Here is a 22,656-nt window from a genome sequence, read left to right as displayed (position 1 = left end):
ATTATATGCAGTAATTGGGAAATGCCAGCCCACAGTGACAGCCTATGCCATTTCAGGGACGAACCATGATTTCGAGCTGGTTATGGTGTCTAGTTAAGCCTCCCGGTTCTGGAGGAAGCACTGGCTACCTATTGGTTGTGATGACTGTGAATCCCTGGAAAGCTCAGTGGACTGCTCGTCCCAGGCTGGGCCACCTGTATCAGAACCAGCAGTTGCATCCTGCCCTGTCCCTCCCAGCCGCCCCTTCGCTCCTCAGGAGGACAGACACTCTTTCCTGGACCTGTTTTCTGGTTGGCTTTTAGTAAAAACACTGTCATAGCTACAGGGCTGTTTTTAGATCTGAGTTTTCAACTAAGACATGGAAACTTGACCTGATTCTTAAGTTTCTGGCAGGTAATAGCTTCTTAGGTGTCACTGCCCCTTCTCTGTGCCTAGACTCAGTGTGGTCAGGGGATGGAGGTGTCACCCCCAGCCGTGGTTATGTTCACCGCTGTGTAAGACGGTGGAGTTTGGGTGTCGACTTGCTAAGCCACTGGGCCACAGGTGTCCAGGGCAGTGCTGTGGTTGGGGGACGCTCTGAATTAAGGCAGGGGAGACAGGAAGAAGGAGGAGAGAGGAAGAAACAGTATTAGGGGGAAGCCCACCATAATAGCAGCTACAAACAAAGACACTTCCCTACTTGGGCCTTGTGTCAGAAAACAGGATGGTGGCGGCATGTGGGAGGGTGAGTTGGGATGGGAAGGAGAGGCCCGGGGGTTGCACAGAAGGAGGGGCTGGTGGTTGGAGAAGATCTGGGCAAGCACGTACTTACTGGCTGGTCCCCTGGCTCTGGGGGAGAGGGAAGCTCATGGCCGCGCATTTCCTGGGATGAGCTGGTGGGATCAAGGGCAGAGGAGAGTATCTTGCTTTGTCCTCCAACTGATGTGAGCTGCTGTGGCTGTAGGTGGCTCCCCTTTAAGCCTCGGTTTTCTCTTGTTAGGAGTGAGGGTTAGCCTGTTGCTGTGTTCAGAGCCCTCCAGTGGGCCCTCACTTTTCGGTCCACAGCATGGCGTGCAAAGTCCTGCTTCATCTTGTGCTTGGTGTCCTCTCTGACCTCCTCTCTTACCTCTCCCCCTCCCACTGCCCTGCAGTCATGCTGGCCTCTTTGTTGTTCCTTGAACAACGAATGCTAAGCATATGCCTACCTCAGGGCTTTTGCACTTGCTGTTCTCCCTACTCGGGTTGCTTTTCTCCCAGATACTTGCTCATGCTTTTACTGTTTTTAATCTTTGCTCAAATGCCACTTCCACAGAGAAGTCTTCCTTTTTTTTCCCCCTGAAAAAGCCACTCTGGGTCATTCCCTGTCTCCTTATCAGCTTTATTTTTTTCATAGCCCCTTGATTCCCTGAAGTGCCACACATCTGTGTGTAGGTGTATTTATTGTCCCTCCTGGGACGTTGGCTCCACAGGGCAGGTGTTTGTTTCACTTCCAGCAGTTTCCCCTGTGCCCAGAGCAGAGCCTGGCACATGGCAGGTGCTCAGCACGTATTTGAGTGACACATTGAGTAGCTGAATGTTTGTGGCACAAGGGATTGTATTCTATACCTGACCATGCAAGAGGGTCGTAAGAATTCAGTGCACGGCGTGATTCCTCTCTGTGAACCTGGATGCTGTTGCAGACCCCTGCTCTTGGCTGTGCCTTGATGGGCGTGGGCAGGGACCCAGCTTTGTCTTGTTATTTATTGAGAATTTCCTGCATTTTGAGCCTTGGGCTAGGCACAGGGACAGAGGGGAGGGCGGTGCTGTTTCGACAGGCCCTTAATGTGCTCCCAGGCTTATCAGTGCCAAGTAACAACAGAGAGAGATGCTGTGTGGCATTAACTATGGATGAAGGAGATAATAAGAACTGGAATAATCAGGGCAGGGTTCCTGGAGGAGGAAGGATCTCTTCAAGTGGCTGAGTGTCACAGGGAGGAAGCTGGAGGGAAGCAGGGGAGGGGAAGCACAGGCAAGTGACTTAAAGTTTCCCCCTCCTTAGTTTCTGTTGGCATCAGGCTAAAGAATTTCTCCACACCTCCCTTCCTACTCCTTCTTTCTTTCCTTTCATACCTATTTCTCAGTGACCATCCCATGCCCAGCATAGAACTAGTCGCTTCTGAATCAGGCTCTTTGTGTTCTGGTGGAACAGGGAGGTCTGGGGTTTCTGAACTTGGGAAGGTTCATGATCCAGGCTGGTGAGGTGGAGCAGCTCCAGGAGGAGAAGGGAAGGGGACCCGGGGATCCAAGGCCCAGGCCCCTACTGTGCCCTCCTCCTTGCTCTTACAACATGGCTCAGGCTGGGTGAATGACTGGGAGAGCGCTGCTCTTCCTACTAATAGAGAAATAGATTACCTGGGAGAGAAGGGTGGGCAGAGCCCGGGAATCATTCACTCACATCACACCATTCATTTACTTCTGCAAACCTGGTGGGGGTTGCCAGGCACTGTGCAGACCAGAATGTAGCAATATCAAGATAAGTAGGACACAATCCCCTCAAGCTGTGGTCCAGGCGTGGCAAGGGTTGTGCTGCTGGGGTTTGAGGGAGCTAACTGGTCAACCCCCTTTCCCTGTAGACCAGGAGTCACACAGCTGGAGATCAAACTTGGCTTTGTCGCTGGCGCAGCTGGGGTGGAGCATGGCTTCTGACGACCTGCTCGCTGAGTCTGGACTGGCCGGCCAGCCATGCCTCTGCCCAGTCAGTGCGGCGGCCTCAGGGGTGGCTGCAGCCCGGTATCTTGGACCCAGATGGGCTCCTGTGAGCGGGGAGTATAAGAAGAAAGGGAGAGACCTCAGATTCTCCCTCACTTTCCCCTTGGGAGAGTGGAGCTGCCAGCCCCTCCTGTGGAAATGTGAGACATGAGGCATCTAAACAGAGCCCAAAGCAACTCCACTCATGTATTTACATTTCTCCAGCTTTGCTGAGCACCTGAGCTGGGCTGGGCCCAGCAGAAGCAGAGGTGATAGAAATGAAGTAAGTGCTTGAAGGAAATATGGAAACACTGAGGGGACGAGGCTGCCAGCAGGTCAGGAAGCTTGGCTCAAGGAAGGCAGAGGACAGGGGCCTGGGGTCAGCCCTGGAAAGGCCTGGAGACTCCTGTGGGCCTGGCTGTCCTCGCAGACCCCTGAGGGGCTGGTCTGCGGAGGAGCCAGGAGCTGGAGAGCCCTCAGAGGGCTGCAGGCAGGAGAGGGCCATTGGGCTCACAGCGCAGCGTCATTCCCACGGACTCTGCCCTTTATTTTGGAGTTTGGGAAAATTCCATTTCCTTAGGTCTGGGAGAATAAAAAGCAGCTCAGTGAGAACTAAATCAGAATTTAGTAAATCACAGTAGTGAACTTTGGATCTGGCTGTTTCATGGTTTGTGGTTCGTTCTGGCTCAGGCTCTGGTTGCCAAGGGAAAGATTTAGGTTAGACCTGGGAAAAGCATGGCATGCTGCTTGCTGAGACTGGGAGGGGCGCTGAGGCAAGTTTGGGAGCCTGCCTTAGGCAGCAGACAGGGCCTCAGATGGTGGTGGTGGCTAGGGTGCGAGGGTGCACTGCAACCGTCCCTCTAATTCCCCTTACATCCTCTTTTACTGAAGAGAATGTTCTGGAAAATGCCCTTGGCTGCGAGCTGTTGCGGTGCGGAGATGCTTATGTGCTCTTCCCTCTGCCCCTCATCCCTTTCTGCCTAGTTCTGTCCTCCCCTGGAGCCAAAGAATCTAGCGAGGGCTGGAGAAGGAAGTGCATGTGGCGCAGGGGAGATAGGGGCGGGAGGGGAGGAGGGACGATGAGGAAGAAGAGACCCGCCTGGGGTGGGGTGGGCACACTGGGACCTGCAGCCTCCCTGGTGATCTCCCCTGGAGAGGGGTCCCCACTCACTGTCCCAGGTTTGAGCTCTCTTGGATGGTTTGGACTTGGAGGGTGGTGGTCTGAGGGCTCCAAGCCTCCCCCACATTGGTACCCCACCCCCAACCCCAGCCTCTGCTCTTGGTGACTCCTTTCACTCACAGAGTATTTTTACTCTTCCTTGTTCCTATTATATGATCAAAGGAAGGAGGGGAGACTGAAAGAGGCCATGATTTGCCCAGCTCTTTGGAGAAGCTCAGAAAAGGCGGGCCTGGTGGGACTGAAGGAAGGAATGGGACCGAGTCCCTGTGGAGGGAGGCTGTGGGCACTCTGACCAGGGTGGACAGGGCCCCTGTGCTTGGAGTCTTGATTTTAACCCTGCACGTATTTGCCTTTGGCCTCCCTGAGACCTCTTTCCCCATGCGGATCTCTGTCCTTTCCCTGTGTGTGTGTGTGTGTGTGTGTGTGTGTGGCGCCTGTGTGTGACTGCGGTGCGTGTGTGGTGCCTGTGTGTGACTGTGGATGTGTGTGGCGCCTGTGTGTGACTGTGGTGTGTGTGTGGCACCTGTGTGTGACTGCGGTGTGTGTGTAGTGCCTGTGTGTGACTGTGGATGTGTGTGGCACCTGTGTGTGACTGTGGTGTGTGTGTGGCGCCTGTGTGTGACTGCGGTGTGTGTGTAGTGCCTGTGTGACTGGCATGTGTGTGTGACTGTGGGGTGTGTGTGGCGCCTGTGTGTGACTGTGGATGTGTGTGGCGCCTGTGTGTGACTGTGGATGTGTGTGGTGCCTGTGTGTGACTGCGGTGTGTGTGTAGTGCCTGTGTGACTGGCACGTGTGTGTGACTGCAGTGCGTGTGTGGTGCCTGTGTGTGACTGTGGATGTGTGTGGCACCTGTGTGTGACTGCGGTGCGTGTGTGGTGCCTGTGTGTGACTGCGGTGTATGTGTGGCGCCTGTGTGACTGGCACGTGTGTGTGACTGTGAGGTGTGTGTGTCGTCTGTGTGTGACTGTGGATGTGTGTGGTGCCTGTGTGTGACTGTGGATGTGGGTGGCGCCTGTGTGTGACTGTGGATGTGTGTGGCGCCTGTGTGTGACTGTGGATGTGTGTGGCGCCTGTGTGTGACTGCGGTGTGTGTGTGGTGCCTGTGTGACTGGCATGTGTGTGTGACTGTGGGGTGTGTGTGGCACCTGTGTGTGACTGTGGGGTATGTGTGGCACCTGCACGTGACTGTGGATGTGTGTGGCACCTGTGTGTGACTGTGGTGTGTGTGTGGCGCCTGTGTGTGCACTGCGCAGCCCACAGGTGCCCAGGCTCTGTGGAGAAGCCAGCTCCAACCCTCAGGGAGGATCTGGGAGCCTGAGCGGGGCCTGGCTGAGAACTGCTGTCCGTGGCCTCCCAGCCTGAAGGCCCTGCTGCAGGCTCAGCACTCAGTCTGCCATGATGCCCCAAATCCCTCCTCGGAAAATTCAGGAAAACCAGGCCTGAACTCCCAGGCTGTTAGAACGGGGAAGGGCCAGCATGGTGAAGTAGTCAGGGGCCTGGGCAGCCTGCACAGGCTGTGTGTCACTAGCTAAGGTTTTGTGTTTTGGTCTCCTCATCTGGGTGATAGGGATAAAAATACCCCCAAGCTCACAGGATTACCTGTGGTGTGTGGTGAGCATCACCTGAGGAAATGGAAGCAAAGCATTTAAGACAGTGCCTGGCACATAGCAGTATGTTGTCATTTGCTGTTATTTCTCCTCAGGACACTTGGCATTTGGACAAGATAGTATTTCATTGTGCAGACTGTCCCCACAGCATCTCTGACCGCTGCCTAGATGCAGGTTAGTAGGTGACTCCCTCCCATGATTGTGACAAATGAAAACACTTCTGCAGGGACAGTATATCCCTTTGAATGGATTTTACTCCAACCCACCCATTTTATAGATTTTGAAACTGAGGACTATCTAGAGGACATGCCTGGCCCCCAGCAGGGCAGTAGCAGGTATGGCATCTAAGGCTTCTCCAGTTTCTCTTTCTGAATTGCCTAGTATTGGCCTCAGCACAGGTCGCACATGCTCTCAGTCTTCACAGCCCCCGGGAGGGAGCTCTGATAAACTCACGTGGAGGTGTGAGTGATGATGACAGTTTCATTCCGGTGTAGCTACCCCTTACATTTTAACAGCTCTATGCCTCCCCAAAGCACAGACCTGCGCCCCCCAGCCCTGGCCCTAGGTCACTGTGTTCTGGACTCAGGGGTGAGGGCTGTATTAGGGAGCTTTCCTGCAGGCGTCCCCAGGGCCCTCTCAGTGTGACTGGTGCAGTTTGAGTCCTGGACCCACCCAGACTTGCTGTGTGACTTTGGGATGCCACTGGGTTACTGGTTCACCTGCAGAATGGGGCTAAGGACAACCAACAACGTGTTCTTGGCCTGTGAGGAAACTTGGCTAATGGGGAAGGAAGCATCCTGGTGAGGGAGTGAGATATGAAGGTCCAGAAAGCACTTGGCAGAGAAGCCCAGGAGCCGAGGCTGGACTCCTGGGTTGTGCATCCTCTCCTCCCCTCCCCGTCGCAGGGCTAGAGCAATCGGTCTCTGAGTGGGCGGGTGGGGGGTTACAGCTGCAGGATGGGTGGCTCTGAGACCACTGTTTGGCCTTGGTGGAGGGACCACATACCCTGGGAAATCTCCCAGTGCAAACACAAGCCCTTCTTCAAAATGGCTAGGGAAACAGGCATGAAATGGGCAGGTGGTTTGCTGGTCTTCATCTGACAAACCCATGAGGAAGGGGGTCTGGGGTTGGCCCTCCAGCCTAGCCCTGACTCAGCTTCCAGCCTTCCCCCTGTGGCCTTCTAAGTTGAGAGGAGGGAGGTTGTTGGCTTTGAGCAGGGAGGCTGGGGGGAGGGAAGGAACCCCAGGGGAAATTAGCCCAAATTAGCAGTGAGATGAGGAAGAGCTGGTGTTCTCTCCTCTACCCTTGCAAATAAATATTTAATCACAACAACAATAATAATGACGATGATCCTAATAGTGTGTGGTAGCTCAGGCAGTAACCGGAGCCCCACTCTCAGAGGGAGGAAGTGGGGGAGAGAGAGGTGATGGAGAAATTGAGAGAGAAAGATGGGCAGAGAGAGGGAGGGGCAGGGAGGCCGAGTGAGCTGGAGCCCCAGGGTTTGCTCTGTGCCTGGGGTTGCGGGACAGCTGGGGTGGAAGTATCAAACAGAAGGGTCCGCCTTGCATTCTCTGGAATCAGGAGGAGAATCCTGAACCCCCGGACAGCTCCAGCTTCTCCCCCGCTGGCAGCGTGAGCAGCTCCCAGCCTGATTGCTTCTCCAGGGGGCCTTGTTGGTCTTCCTGTCTCTGAGTCCCCAAGGAGCCCAAGTGTCTCTGGTTTTAGAACTGGGAGCTGGGAAGCTGGGTGCTAGGCAATGTTCTGCAGGTCACTACCTGTGTGACTTGGGCAAAATGCTCTCCTGTTCTGGGCCTCAGTCTCCTTGTCTCTAAAATGGGGTTGGGCCCAGTGGGACTGGTTTCTTCTTCATGTGGATAAGGGTTGAGGAAGCCCCCTGTTCCTCCCAAGCCAGTCCAGGCCGTCCCCTGGGGAGTGAGCCCTCTGATGCCCAGGCTCTAAGGCACAAGCCTTAAGAAATGTTCAAACATGACCCAATTTCTGCCTTAAGCTCTCCCATTTGGACCCAAGTTGAGCAGCAGCCAGGAGGAAATAAAGATGAGGAGATTTGTGGAGTCTTTGGTGATAACCTCCAGCATCTCCTCTTGAGCTCCTGACGAGAGATCAGAATAGCTAACGTCTTCTTTGGACTTCTGTTTGATTCTCTCTCTCTCCCCCCCCTCCCCAAGGTTGGTAGGAGGAGAGTATTGGAGCTGTTTCCTCTTTGATGCCAAGATACGCCAAGCTAGGAGCACGCTCCTCTGCTCACAGTCATCCACCAAGAGCAGGCCTGCAGGACGTGGGGACCAGGACTGCAGCTTTGTTTGTTCGTCGTGGCCATTCCCTGCCGCCTGTGGGCATGGCCTGTGCCAGCAACTGAGCATTGCCTGAGCTGCAAGGAGCACCAGCATGGTTTACCCCGTTCGCGGCCCTCAGCCATCCTGCTGCTGAAGCTGCCGTGGAGAGACTTGTGGGGGTTGCTCTGCCCATGCTCATCCAGGCTGTGGGGCCAGGGGCCTGCCAGGGCTAGGAGTGGACCTGTTGTTCATGGATCTCTAGGGATTTCGAGATGCCTGGGAAGAGAGGCTGGGGCTGGTGGTGGGCCCGCCTGCCCTTTTGCCTTCTCCTTAGCCTTTATGGCCCCTGGGTGCCTTCCTCCCTGGGGAAGCCCAAGAGCCACCCCCACATGAATTCCATCCGCATAGATGGGGATATCACACTGGGAGGCCTGTTCCCGGTGCACGGCCGGGGCTCAGAGGGCAAGGCCTGTGGAGAACTTAAGAAGGAAAAGGGCATCCACCGGCTGGAGGCCATGCTCTTTGCTCTGGATCGCATCAACAATGACCCGGACCTGCTGCCCAACATCACGCTGGGCGCCCGCATTCTGGACACCTGCTCGCGGGACACCCACGCCCTCGAGCAGTCACTGACCTTTGTGCAGGCGCTCATTGAGAAGGACGGCACGGAGGTCCGCTGTGGCAGTGGCGGCCCACCCATCATCACCAAACCTGAACGCGTGGTGGGTGTCATCGGTGCTTCAGGGAGCTCAGTCTCTATCATGGTGGCCAATATCCTTCGTCTCTTCAAGGTTAGTGCCTGCTGGTTGGCCCCGGAGGAGTTCTTCCGCCAACAAGGTGCTAGGCCTGGCTAACTCCTTTCTCTTCTTCTTTACTCCAAGAGAGAAGAGTTGTTTTTTTTTTTTTTTTTTAATTCATTGATTTGAGATAGAGAGAGAGAGGAAGAGAGAGAGAGAGGAAGGAAGAGAGAAAGGGAGAGAGAAACATCGATTTGTTCCACTTATTTATACACTCAGTTAATTCCAGTATATGCCTTTACCAGGATCAAACCTACAACCTTGGCATGTCAGGACGACACTCCAGCCAACTGAGCTACCTGGCCAGGGCTTCCTGGAAGTAGTTTCTGAAAATTTGGGGTGTGTCCTATGCAGAGCTTGGGCCTAGCAGAGCAAAGGTGTGGAAGGAAGGTGCATGAGGCGGGCAGGACCTAGCTTGGCGGTGCTGACTGTGGTGCTGAAACAGCTCCTGCCGCTGGCAGCTCCTTGATCAGTTCCAGGCCTCTGGGGGGAATTCTGAACCAAGAGAGAAAAGGAAGTGCTGGTGAACAGAAGGGAGGAGGAGACATGCAGGCCAATATAGAAAAAGACAGACAGATAGAAAGGTAGACAGATTAAGAGATAGACAGACAGAATGGAAATATGAATGTTTCCAGGGAGAGAAAGTAAGACTTTTGTTTTGACATTGTTTTCAAATAATTGCGATTCCCAAGAAAGCTATGTTTTCCTTTGGGTTACTGTGAAAACCCTGCGTGGCCCTCCCGCACCACCCCAAGATTCTGGTTCTAAATGTGTCCTGATTTTTTTATATGGGCATTGGGCCACTGGGCCCACAGAGAATGGAGATGAAGATGGAAAAAGGCCTGGAGCAAGCAGGCAGTCCCTGTTCCTGGTGCCCTTGGCCCTGAACCAAGCTTCCCTTACTCATTTCCTTCCTCTGCCCTTTCTCCTAGCCCACCTTTCTCCCTTTCCTTCCGGAATCCCTCCCTGCTCCCTCCCTGCCGCCTCCCTTCTCTCTTCCTGGGGCAGGAGCTGCTGATTTGCAATTCAATTGGAGCCGAGTGCTTTGCTAAGCTGCTAAAGCAACTGAAAGCTACTGGGTAGAGAGAAAAACATTACAAGCATTTTACCCATAATTATGTGCCTGCTCCTCTCTTGGAGCCTCCTTGTTTGCTCTGTGTTTGTGTGTGTGCAACGAGAGAGAGGGAGGAGTGGGGGGAGGGAGGGAGAGAGAGAGAGAGAGAGAGAGAGAGAGAGAGAGAGAGAGAGAGAAGGGATGCCCAGAGGAAGCCATTGGGTCCTTTCTTCACTCTGGTGTCAGATTCTCAGCATCTGGATTTGGCCCCTCGTCTCCTCAGTCTCCAGATTTAGGGATTGGACTGAGAGAGGCTGTTGGCCCCTTGCAGAGTGAGAAGTGTTGAGTCTAAAACCTCACCTGGACCCTCTCTGGAACCCATTTGCCCAATCCCACCATGCATCAGTACTTTGTGTTTGTGGGGGTGATCTTAGCAAGGACGGATGGTGCAGAAGGTCTCTGCGTTGGAGATGGAGGCAGGTGGGAAAGAAAGCGGGCTAGAGTGGTCCTGTCACTGCATTGTGTGGGGTGGGGAAAGAGCTTTGCCACAGGCTGGTGTGGGCGCCACATGCCATGTGTTTCTTGCCTTTGTTCCTTTTTCTTGGAGTGTTGGTTTTACTCAATGAGATGGTCTAGATGAGAAAACACTATTTTAATTTGAGAACAAATGGATGTATTGTGAAGAATGCAAAATGAAGATGAAGGAAGTAGGAGACTTGAAGGAAACTTTGCTCTTGCTGAGGACAGTCTGAATGGTCCCTGAGGAGCTGTGTTGCTTGGGGCCATTTCTTCGTGGGATAGTTTGGGAATGGTAGCCTGGTCCAGTCCTTCCACCTGTTCAATTTTGCAGCGAGGCTTAGAGACTCAGAGCTGGGGGGAGCAGGGCTCGGCTGTCCCAGCTGGGCCTGGTGATGGCTTGGGTTACCTGGGTCATTGGCAGCCTGCCTGCCATGGAGGTGGGGAGATCTGGGCCATCTAGCAGAGGGAGCAATCCCTGGACTCCTTGTCAGCCTGTCTGGGAGGGGCACAGACACCCCCTACCCCCAGAAGGCCAGAATTTGGGTGGAGCTGTACAGAAAGGTGGTTAAACAGCCTGTTTGGGCCCTTGGGGCTATGACATTGTGAGGGTCCCTCCCTACCGACTTTCCGAGGGGAGGCAGTGTCCACATTAGAGGAAGGTGGAAAAGATCAAAGGAGCTGAGAGGTGTCACTTGACGCATGGCAAAGGCTCTAAGAAAGGTCACTGTCAGATTTAGGCCTTAAGGCGTGCTCTTGGAAACATGGATATTTTGGGATGAGGAGGTGCCCGTGTCCTGCATGACTTCTGTGCTGTTCCCAGGATTGGGAAGGTCTTGGGTGGGTTGAGGGGGCCTGGGGCTAAAGTGCCTTACCCGCCTAGGGGCTCCCAGGTGTTGCTTCTCCTCTGCACGTGGATCCTGCCACGGCCTTAATTTGTGCCTCCTCAGATTACAGAAAGATGAGCAGGTTGGGCGGGGGTCCTGAGTCCCCCAGGCTGCACAGAGGAGAGAAGGAAAGGGGGAGAGTGGGGATAGGTGGGATAGGAGGGGCGAATGGGGAGAGAGCCAGAAGGAGACTAAGCTCTGTGGTCTGCATTCCCGGGGTCCCTTTTAACAGTGTTAATGTTCCAGGCTGGCGACAAGAAGGCTCCTCAATAATTAAACTGATAGAAATGAGAGGCTGAATGGGAAACTTAAAAGCCATTTACAGAGGTGAAAAGGCTGAACTTTGGAGAAAGAGGTCAGGAACAGGAGCCTCAGGCTGGAGATGATGAGGGAGGGGCACCTTGGGAGGCCCCAGGGAGCTGCCATGTCAGGCATGCCTTTCGGAGGGCAGCATAGCGGCTCCAGCCCAGGTTCTGCTCCCACCAAGGCCCTTCGTAGGGCCTGTTGGGAACTTCTACCAGAGGCTGTGATGATAGCTCTCCTTCCTCCAAGAGGTGGGTTTCCAGCACACAGCTCAGAGAAGAGCTCTGGCTTTGGGGGTACTAGGGGTAGTTTCCTGCCTAGAGAATGCTAATGGGATGCAGTCAGAGTGAGGGTGTGAACAAAACTCACAGCTGGCAGAACTGGAAGGGGCCAACTCCCCATCCTGCAGATGTGGAAACTGCGCCCTGATTAGGCGACAGGGCATGGCAGGGATGGAAGCCCCCAGCTCCGAGACCTGACTCCTTCCAGACTACCTGCCCAAATGCACTGGGTTGGAAGTGGGACCAGATCCCAGGCCTTCACTGGGGATCAGAAGCCCTGACTTTGGGAACTCATGGCTCCGACAGCTTATCTTCCTTATTTCTCTGCTCCTACCCTTTTCCATTGTCCTCATTTTGGCTCTGTTCTCCAGGGAGAAGGAATATTGATGGATGTAAAGAATACCTTTTAGAGGAGATTCTAAACCCAGAAGATATGGCCTGTACAATGCTGTGTGGTAGGGGACAGCCCAGCTTCTGGAGCCAGTCAGGCTTGGGTTTGAATCTGTGCTCTGCCAGAGTTACCTTGCTGTACCCACTCACCTATCAGTCATTTACACAATAGTGTGAACGAGCCAATGAGCTCTTTTCCTGAAAGCAACCATTGTTGAGGGGAGAAAGAACATACTAAGTGCCCTGGAAGGAAGCACGTCAAATCCCGGACCTATAAAGGCAAGAGGATCCAGAAATCACTTCATCGAGTCCCTTGTTCATTTTATAGTGCAGAAAGAAACTGAGGCTCGAAGAAGGGGAGATTGCACAGTGTGTTGGCTAAGAATTTGGATGCTGGAACCAGACAGCTTTTGCTACTTTGGCAACTTGTTTAGCCTGTTTGTGCCTCAATTTTCTCATTGGTAAAATGGGGATGATAAGTGGTCTCAGGCCAGGTGTGGGAATTAAGCATTAATGCCCACAAAAGGCCTAGTGAGCTGCCTGGCACACAGTCAGACTGCAGAAAATGTCACTGTACAGCTTGTAGCTAGGCCCAAAGTCAACATGAGAGACTTGTCCATGTGGAAGAGGCTGGAGCAGGAGGGCAGTGACAGATGGTGACCTTTGAGGCTGATCCTGGAGAGGCCCCGCCATCTGCTGGGTCTCTTGTGTCTCCCTGCAGAGTGCTGAGACTGAGCAGCCAACTTAACTTTTGGATAATGAGAGTTTTCTTGCTGTCACAACAATGGGGATGGGAAGGAGTGGGGTGGAGTGGAAGGAGGGCATGAAGGGGCAGGCAGGAAAGAGGATGGGGGGGACGCCAACCGGTGGGTGGGCAGGTGCCCCAGCGTCCCAGGAGAGGCCCAGCCAGGGATGCTGGTGATTGACGTTAGCCCACAGTGCGCCACCTCCAGCCTGACTGTGTGAGTTCTCTTGTCCCACGTGGGGCCACAAGTGCTGGGAGGGTTGGAGGCTGCTCCCAGAGAAAGCCGCCTGCCTGATGCTTGGCTTATCTGTTCCTCAGCGCCTAGCCCAGGGCTCCTGGGGAAACTTTGTGGCTTACCTAACACCACATATTCTGTTGAGAATGTGGGTTTTGTGTCTTCAAAGCATTCTGATCTCACAACTAAGAGAAACTTTTGAGAGTCAGACACTCTTCTACAGCCTGGCCATCTTCCCCGAAGATACCTCTGACCTCCCAGCACCCAGGCCAAAAGAAATGTGGTAGCATTTTGACCAGCCTCTTTTTACTGTCCACAAACCCTGCAGCCTCGCCTCTCAGAACGTGTCCCGGAGAGGAGCTCTCACCCCCCCTCCACCCCCCGGCCCTGTCTCACCCAGACCACTGCAGAAGCCTTCTCCTCCGCTCCCCGGGTCTCCACACGGGCCTCCACAGCCAATCCTTTGCTCAGCAGCCTGCGCACTCTTTCTAACAGCCACTTCAAATCTGCCCACTCCTCTGTTTAAACTTTTTATTGACTTCCTGTTGCTCTTAGATTAAAATGCAAAGTCCCAAACTCCATTGCCTGCCTGAGGGGTCCTGTGCTACCTGGAGACCCTGACTATTCTCTTTGTCTCTTCTGGGTGCATGTCACACCAGCCATGCTGTTTTCTTTGAGTCATTTGGAGACACCATGCTATTTTTCCACCCCAGGGCCTCTGTACTTGCTGTCCCCTGTATCTGGAATGTTCTCTGCCACTCTTTTGAGGCTGCATCCTTCTTATATAATCTTAAGCTTAAACAGACTCTCTTCAGAGAATCCCCCCAACCTCGTGCCCAGTTTGCGGTGGTGATCATATTTGTTTTTCTGTTTGCTGTCGGCTGGTCCTCCAGCCTGTTGTCCATCTTTGTATGGCCCACGAGCTAAGAATGGCCTTTCTGTTTTAAATGTTCAAAAAAAAAAAATCAAAAGCATCACACTATGTCATGACACAGGAAAATTTATGATATTCAAGTTTCAGTGCCCATGAAGTTTTATGGAAGCCCAGCTACACCTATTCTTGTACATACTGTCTAGGGCCGCTCTCAAGCGACGACCTCAGTGTTGAGCAGGTAAATCAGAGATCATCAGCAGACCTCTGCTACACCCTAAGCTGCACCTTTAGAACTCTGAGCTGCTACTGGGCCCATTGTGGGCCCTCAGGAAATCTTGGCTGAATGGACTCATGGGAAGTGAGGCATCTGCCACCTGCGTGTCCCTCAAAACTCTGCGGCAACAGCAGGCTGAGAGCCCTGCATCTGCTCCCGGCTGTGGGGGTGAGCGCAGCAGGGCCCACCTCACCAATGGCTCAAACCAGTGCCCACCGGTACCCACCTCTCTGTGACTCTTAAGCTGAGTCCTCATAACAAGCCCCAGGGCTAGGTGTACAATGTTATCCTCATTTTATGTATGGAGAACTGAGGCAAAGAGAAGTTAAGCAACTTGTGCAGGTCATGCAGCTGATAAGAGGTGGAGCCCATATACGAATCCAGGCTGTTTGGCCCTGAACCCATCCTTTTCACCACTCTGCTCTCCTATTTCTTCGCCATCAGACAGGCAAGGGTTTGAGATCTAACCTAATACTCACTGTGTGGTTGTTCTGAGCCTCAGTTTACTCATGAGTAGAGTGGCTCACCTGCCAGAAACAACGAGGTGCTCAAAGCCTTTAGTAGTAGGGTGTTAGGGGATGCAGGTGTTATTGGAACAGGATTGATAGACCTTAGCAGGGATGTCCAGCCTTTTGGCATCTCTGGGCCACACTGGAAAGAGTTGCCTTGGGCCACATATTAAAACCACCAACTCTAAGGAAAACTGATAAGCAAAAAAAATGGTTTTAAGTAAATTTATGATTTTGTGTTGGGCCGCATTCATGGCCATCCTGGGCTGCGGGTTGGACACCCCTGTGAATGTCGTGAAGCGCCGGGCCACTGAGGGGGTGGGAAGGAGTGGAAAAGGTGATGGAAATGGATCTTAATGAGGGTGACCATCAGGGGCTGCTCTCCCAGTGTAAGGACCACACGGCCCTCCCTCTGATTTTGCAATGACTCTCTTTCCCCTAAGCCCAGGTGTCCCTTTGTGGCAGGAGCCTGGGAAGGGGGCCTCAAGGGTCAGGTCAGCGCTTGAACAGACAGGAGAGGGGGGTGGCAGCAGGGGACTGTGGCTTTGAGGAGCTGCCCCTGTGGAGTCTCGAGCCTCCAGACGATTCCCTGACAGTTCTCCTGTGCTCCTGGCAGGTCTGTCCCTGTGGTTGGGACCACTGGGGTAGAAGTGTCATTGCTCCAGTGGCTCTCAGGCCTGGGGCTTATCACAGCCACCCGGGGAACATTGTACCCCTGGACCTCAGCAGGTGATGAGACCTGGGGGCTGGATCTGTTTTTGGATACCTTCTGGGAGGCTCTGCTGGCTGCTGGACCAGCTGCTGTGAGTTCTCCTCAGTATCCCAGTATCTGCATCCCACCTGGCTTTTCCAGGGAGCGCCCCGACCTTGTGTAGGCCTCTTAAGCCCCCTTCCTTTGAGGTGTACCCTGGGATGGCAGAACCTCTCTGAATACAGGAGGTGTGGGAGTGGAAGCAGGAAGAGCTGAGTTCTGGCAGATGGACTGGCAAACGGGCCCATTATTGTACAATTAAAAGAAGGGAGTAGAGGCCTTTGGGGGCCATTTCTTGGAGATGCCCTGGAGGGACGTCCAATGGGCTCTTAGAGACCAGGCTGGAGTTGACAGGCCCCTGGGCGGGGTGTGTTACATTGTGGAAGGCCTGAGGTGGGGCTGGGCCTGGGGAGGCTCACGTTCATAATAGCTGGCTTCTGTCTGTCACTTGACCATCTGGACCTTGGTTTGCCCCTACCATCCCCCACACCCAGTAGCATGAAGTCAGGAGGACCCCAGGACCATTGCACAGGGGGACTTGGGGGTATCCTCCAGATTCATCCCTCTGCCAAAAGCCAGTGAGCTGCCCTTCCACACAGCCAGGCTCCCTGCCTGCACGGCTCAGACACACACCTCTGCCCCTTAAAGTCCCCTTGGATGCTCTGGTGGCAGGAGATGAAGACTAACATCACTGAACCCTACTGTACGCCCTCCATACTGACAGCTCCCCGATATCATTCTATTTCCACACTTGAGAGGCATATGTGATTCTGCCCATCTTACAGGTGAGGTGAGTGAGGTCCAGAGAAGCCAAAAATTCATTCATTCATTCACCAGATCTGAATTGAACATCCCTGAACCTTTCACTGCTTGAACATCCATGTGGCTGCACATGGGAATCACCTGAGGAGTTTTAAAGATCCTGGTACTGAGTCCCCACCCCAGGAATCAGGTTTAATTGGTTTGAGATGCGATCCGGGTGATACCCATGTACAAACCAGATGGAGAACTGCCGCTCTAAGCAGGAAGCAAACCTGATGGAAGCCTTGCCCTGGTGGGGTTCCATGTTTGAAGGGGAAGGCAGGTGTTGAACAGGTCAAATACATAAATGTATACTGTCAAGGGAAAGCAGTTCCCTGCAGAACAAAGTAGGAGAGTGGCTGGAGAGCCATGGGGAGCAGGGGTGCCCATTTAGTTGGGACGGTTAGAGATGGACCTCAGGACCCTGATGACCTTGAGCAAGTTACCGGGCCTCTCAGGGCTTTCGTTTCCTCACCTGTAAAATAGGCAGATGGACCCTGGATGGTCCTTGTGAAGCCACGGAAGTGATGGAGGAGGAGCTATAAGGGCAGAACCTGTGTGAGAGGCGTGTTCTCCCCCATGGTTCCCACCTTGCTGGCTTCCCCCGACCGAGGCCCACCCTGTGTCTTCCAACTCCTCCGCCTTCATATCCCTGCCGTGGATGGACAGAGTTGGGCCCTGGAGACCCGAGTGAGGCAGGGCCAGCTAGGCGGGCGCTCTGAGGGCAGTGGTTCGAGTGTGGGCCCTGGGATCAGATGGTTTGGGTTCATCCCCTTGCTCTGCCATTTGTCACTGAGAGGCACTCCTCCGTGCCTTAGTTTCCTTGTGTGTAAGATGGGGAGCCCTGTAGCACACACCTCATAGGGCATAGTGAGGATCGGCTGAAGGATACATAGAAAGGGCTCAGGGCACTGCCTGGCACGGAGACTGTGGCCATCTGCCCAGTGCCTGCTCATGGTGGGCGGCCCAGAGCACTGGCTTTGGAGGCAGCCACGCAATAGGTAGCTCAGACTCCCATCCCAGATCACTTGGCCTCTGGACCTCGCTCATCTCACCTGTGAGATGGGCAGAATCACATGGGCCTCTCAGGTGTGGAAGCAGAATGGTATCAGGGAGCTGGCAGTATGGTGGGCGTACAGTAGGACTCAGTAACATTAGTCTTCATGTCCTGCCACCAGAGCATCCAAGGGGACTTCAAGGGGCAGAGGTGTGTCTCTGAGCCATGCAGGCGGGGAGCCTGACTGTGTGGAAGGGCAGCTCACTGGCTTTTGGCAGAGGCACGATTCTGGTGAGTTTCCCTGAGTCCCCCTGTCCTCCTGCCTTCACATTATTGGGTGTGGGGGATGGTAGGGGCAATCTCTGGCTTCCCACTCTGGGAAGGGTTGTGGGTCCCCTTATCAGAAGCTTTCCATAGCTCAGGGATTTGCTTTCTGGGCCCGGCTCTGCTGCCAGCTCTCTGTGGGACGCTGGCTGGGTTGGCTGTCTTCCCTATGAAATGAGGGCATTGGGTTAGGTGGGCTTGGACCCCACCCCAGCCAGTAGCCTTCCTGCAGAAGGGGCCCTGAGCTTACTCCCCAGTGTCAGACTGGCCATGGTATTGCCACAGCTGCCAGGGGCCTCTCAGGCATCTCTGCGCTGCCTGTTCTTGATTGTGTTCTGTGCTCTCCCAGACCTACCTCCGCGCCTGTGCCTGGCTGTGCCTCCCTCCTGGAATGCCTTTCTGGATGTCCGATGGGCAGAGTCGGACTCTTCCTTCAACCTTGATTCAAAATCCAAGACTGCTCTCCGAAGGATGAAGTGATCCTGGGGTACTTGTGGGTCTCCCCGACGTCTGTGACCATGTCGAGGGCAGAATTGGACTGAACCTCTCTTGTCACTCCCCTAGCACCAGTGCCTGGCTCGAAGACAGACAGACAGACCAATAAATCAGGGAGTCTGATGACCTGTGTCTGCCGTAGTGGTGGGCTCACACCCTCTGAAAGGTTAAGCTCACCTACCTTCCCCTGCTCAGCCCTGAATGAACTATGTGCTTTTCAGTTTCCTCCCAATTTATTGAACTAGCATTTTTATGACCCAGACATGTTGGAAATGAAAAGAAGGCAAATTCTGCTTTTTCTTCCAATTGACCTTTACGCTTGCCACTCGCCTGGGGGCCTGAGCTGGGTGAAGGGAGGAGATGCAGGCTCAGGCCCCCATTCTTGCCATCCTCAGGAGTCGGGAGTCATGGCCCAAAGCCACTACGCTGTGGGGAGGGGAGCAGGGACACCCTTCATCTGATGCCCTTTCTCTGCACATTGGTCCTAGCCCCTGACCTCATTGTCTGACTCTGTGGCTTTCTCTTTTTCCTCAAATGTCCTTCCACATCTCTCTGTTCCTCTGGTCCCTTTCGGACTCTGTTTGCTTTGTCTGGGCCTGTCTCTGGGTGGCGCGGGGCAGCTTCATCCCGGGGCCCCAGGGTTAATTAAGTCCAGGAGGGTAGAAGCAGCTGATAAGCCTGCCTGTCCCTGTCCAGGTGCCCCAGCCTGGCGCCCGCTCTGGCCACCTGCCTGCCTTGCTCCTGATCATGGTCGTGGGCATCTCAGTACTGAGCCCTACCTCATGGACACCCAGCGCACCCAGGCCCCCCTCCCCGACTTAGGCCGATGCCATAGAGCCCCAGAAATTCCCCTTGAGAGTGTGACCTGACTGTGGGCAGTCTTGCTGCTGCTCCGGGCTCTGCTGTGCCCGCCTGTGGGGTGACCAGGACCGGCTTGGCAGACTTCCCAGGCTGTGGGGGGCCAGGCCCGGCACTGGGGCAGGAACCAGTTTCAGAAAGGGGAGAAACTGCAGAAGGGGCCTGGCTCTGCCGCCTCCTGAGTCTGTGACCTTGGACAGGTCACGTAACCTCTGGGCCCAGTTTGCAGATCTGTAAAATGGGTAGGGTGGTTGTTTTAAGTGGGACAATGAAAAGTAACCAGCACAAGGCCTAATGTGTAGTAGGTGTTCAAGAAACAGTAGCTGTTATGAAGTGTGCTTATGTGTGTGTGAGGAGGGCGCTGGACTCTTCTTCCTGTCTCTGCCCTTTAATTCCCTCATTCTGGCCCTGAGTCCTCCCCAGGCTTCAGTTTCTCCCTGAGGTCTGTCGAGAGGTGCCCCAGGAGCAATGAAGCTCTGCTCAGCCCAGCCTCCCCCTGGCCTGGCAGGTACAGTGAGGGTGGAACCTGGCTTTGGGGAGGCTGGAGGCCTTGCCTGCTCTCCAGGGTCCACAGGAGCCAAGGGGGAAAACTCATCACAGGTGAAATATACTGAAGGGAGGGAGCAGCACCCTGTCTGGGGCAAGAGCAGAGAGGGACCTAATGGTTCTCTGACTTCAGCATTTGCCTCGTTCTCCATCCCCTGGGACTAGACTTTAGGGGAGAGGACAGGCAGCATTAACCTCTGTCAGGGCCGTGGGGAAGGGATGTTTGGCTTCCTCCCCCAACTCCCAGAGCCACCACCTCCTTCTAGCTCAGCTTCTGGAAGCTGCTAGGGAATCCAATGCGGCCTCCAGAGCAGCGGAAAGAGGGCAAAGCTTAACCCTCAGGAGGAATGAATTCCAGGTGGGAGATATTCCAGGGGAGATATTGGAGGGGCCTGTGAAGGGCATGCACGAAGCCGGGTGCACAGGGCTTTCCCAACTGTGCCTTTATTTTATTAAAGGTGAATGGAACCTTCAGTGTGGGTCTCACAGGAACCGCTTCTCTCATATATATTGGTAACAAACTGTTTCAAGCATATGAAACATTATAGAGAATAATACAATGAACTGCCCTGTAGCTACCACTAGGCTTAGTCAAATACTGATATTGTGCCCTAATTTTATGTCAAAAGTTATCTTCATTTTAAGAAAGAAAACATTGCAAATATACTCAGAGGCCCCTGCAGGAGCCTCCGGGTCCCACTTCTTTCCCTGCCCATCAGGCAGCAAGCCCTGTCCTTATGTGTTGTTTTTAATTCCTTTCATTCCTGGGCACTTAAAAATATATATGTCTCTCTCCACAGATAATCCTTGGTTGTGCATGTTTTAAGCTTGATAAAAACAGATTATACAGTACAATCTGCATTCTGTAGCTTGCTCAGTGTCACTTTGCTACATGATTTTGTTCCTTTTCCTTGCTGTGTGGCCTTTTACCTCTCAACTGGGACAGTGTCCTGTGTGTTCCCTGTTCCTTCTGTGTCATCACCTGGGCACATTCCCCGATGATCTCTCTGGTTTTACTGTGCTGCTGCATGACCGTCCTTGCCCGTGCCTCCTTGTGCTCTTGGGGACTTTTGGGTTACACCCAGGAGTGGGATTGCAGAGTTGGGGCGAGCAATAACCCTCCGGGACTTTTCCAGAGGCTGCCGTGTACTTGGTAGGGGTCTCCTCACTGCCTCCCACGGGAACCCCCTGCCTGGGGCTTATTAACACAGGTTTTCAAGGGATGCCTGGGCCTAAGCCAGCCCTGCTAAGGAGACCCTTGGGGTGTGGAGTCTCATTTCTTCAAGCACCAGGGAACTTCTTGGACCAGCATTTGCAGGTTCCTCTCCCGTCCCTGTCTGTACTCACAGTGTGACTTTGGGTGAATTGCTGGATCTCTCCGAGCTAGGGTGCCCTCATCTAGAAATGGGTAATGGTGAGGTAATGGTGAGGGCTCACTCAGGGCTGGCCCTCAGCACCCTGAGGGTGCGGCGTGGTGCTTTCGAGGCCTGTGGTGTGCTCAGGGTAGCTGCAGCCTGGCTGGGCTCTGTGCCTCTTGACTCTGTGAATTCATGCTTGGATTCACTGTTTTGCTCAACGGACGTCACAGACCCCTGGTTTGTGCAGATCACGTGACGCTTTAGAAACGCAGAGTATGGGCCAAGGACCCTTCGTTTGGGAAGGCTGTTAAATGGGCAGTAATTTTATGACAGTGAGATGAGCGCTGTAACGGGGGTAGAGGAAGAGCTCTGGGAGCATGTAGGGGAGGCCTCTTAGCCAGCCCGGGGTGTGGGGGAGTCCGGGAGGGCCTCCTGTAGGAGGACAGCTAGTTGGGAGTCAGTGGCCAGTACATGATTAACTAGGTAGGGGGACACACTGGCTGGCAGGGGAGGGCATTTTAGGCGGGAGGGAATGGTGAGTCCAAAGGCCTGATGGTGAGAGAGAGCCTTGTGTGCTCTTTGGGTGGGGTTTGTTCCAGGGCTGCTGGGGCTCCAGTGAGGGCAGGAGCTGGGGCCTGACTCTGGAGTCCACCTCTCCCCAGTGATCGCTCTGTCTGCTCCGCCTCGGGTTGCAGCCCCAGGGGTTTATGGGAAGCCTGAAGTGTAAGGAAATGTTAAGTACCTAATAAGTGCAGTACTTTGATTATTTTAAATTGCTTAAGTGGTTTCTAAGATAGTCCTAAGTATCCTAGTGACACAGACACAAAATCAATTAGGAAAGTACAGCAAACCCAACCAGAGGGAAGTAGCCCTCTCACCTGCCTTCTCTCCTCCCACATCCACCTGGGCCTGGCCAGTCAGCATGGGCCCCCCTCTCACCTGGCTGCTGAGTCCCCAGCCCCTGTGCTGGACTCTTCTGGCCTTGAGTCCTGGCTTCTCTCTAAAGCATTTCAGGCCTGGGTGAAGGGGTTGGGGGAGAGAGGGTGTGTAGGGCCACCTGAGAGGGTCTCCTTTAAAGATATTTCTCTCTCTTAAATGAGCCTTACATCCAGTGGCCCCAGGGGACTAGGAGCCCCCTAGGCACGGTTTTCTTCTCAATTTTACCATTCTTATTTGAATGCGCAACAACATTCCCTAGCGTGTTCAAAGGTACCGAAGGACATGCACGTCCCAGCCTAGCCGTAGAGGTAGTGCTGGGCCTTGTGTGCGCCCTCCCTCCCTTTGTGTTCCCTCCCTCCGTCCCTGTGAGCTCCTTTCCAAGGAGCTCTGGGGCCTGAGCACAGGGTGCCTTTGTTGCACACTCAGGAGCACCATTCATCCAGGGTATTGGGGGAATGTGTGCACACCTGGATTCTCCCCTACTGTTTTTACACGCCTGCAGTCTGCTTGGTGACCTCACACAGGGTCTTTGGGAATTGCTCGTCAGTGAGGAAGGCCTTTGTACAGCCACTGGCATCCCTGCTTCTCCCAAAAGGGACAGTTAGGTGGTTCCAGATCTTGTGATTTTACTAACGGAGCCATGATGGGTGACTGCACTGGCCACTCTGCATATCTCTCTCTGTAGGGTAAGTTCCATCAAACAGTGCTGGGTGAAAGGGCAAGTGTGTTTGTAATTTCTTACCCTCCTTCCAGCAAGGCGTGAGGGCTGGACTCTTAGTGCCCTGTGGCGGCGCCTCCACCTCTACTGCCAGCCATTGTGGGAGGAGGCCCTGCAGCTGACCCTGATGTGGCCTCCTGCAGCCTCATGTAGGGGAACAGGGAGCAGGCCTGAGCTGGACTTGGGGCCCCAGCCTGAGGCAGCTGCCCAGGGGTAA

General features: G+C 54.1%; 1 protein-coding gene across 4 annotated transcripts in view; it reads left to right on the top strand.

The window, feature by feature from the left end:
- Positions 1-22,656, top strand: part of GRM4 (glutamate metabotropic receptor 4) — a 116,252-nt gene that overhangs the window by 4,030 nt on the left and 89,566 nt on the right. For 2 of the 4 annotated variants that reach the window (XM_054569230.1, XM_054569233.1), the window contains exon 2: positions 7,680-8,578. In XM_054569230.1, the coding sequence (XP_054425205.1) occupies positions 8,060-8,578 (519 nt within the window). In that variant the 5' untranslated portion in view covers positions 7,680-8,059. Of the gene's footprint in view, positions 1-7,679; positions 8,579-22,656 lie in introns of those variants that run through there. The other 2 variants (XM_054569231.1, XM_054569232.1) reach the window with 1 other exon arrangement.

This window comes from Pteronotus mesoamericanus, unplaced genomic scaffold, assembly GCF_021234165.1.
Source record: "Pteronotus mesoamericanus isolate MK-2021 breed Mesoamerican mustached bat unplaced genomic scaffold, CSHL_Meso_final contig_20, whole genome shotgun sequence".
NCBI lineage: Eukaryota > Metazoa > Chordata > Mammalia > Chiroptera > Mormoopidae > Pteronotus > Pteronotus mesoamericanus.
This window is presented reverse-complemented; position numbering and strand designations above follow the sequence as displayed.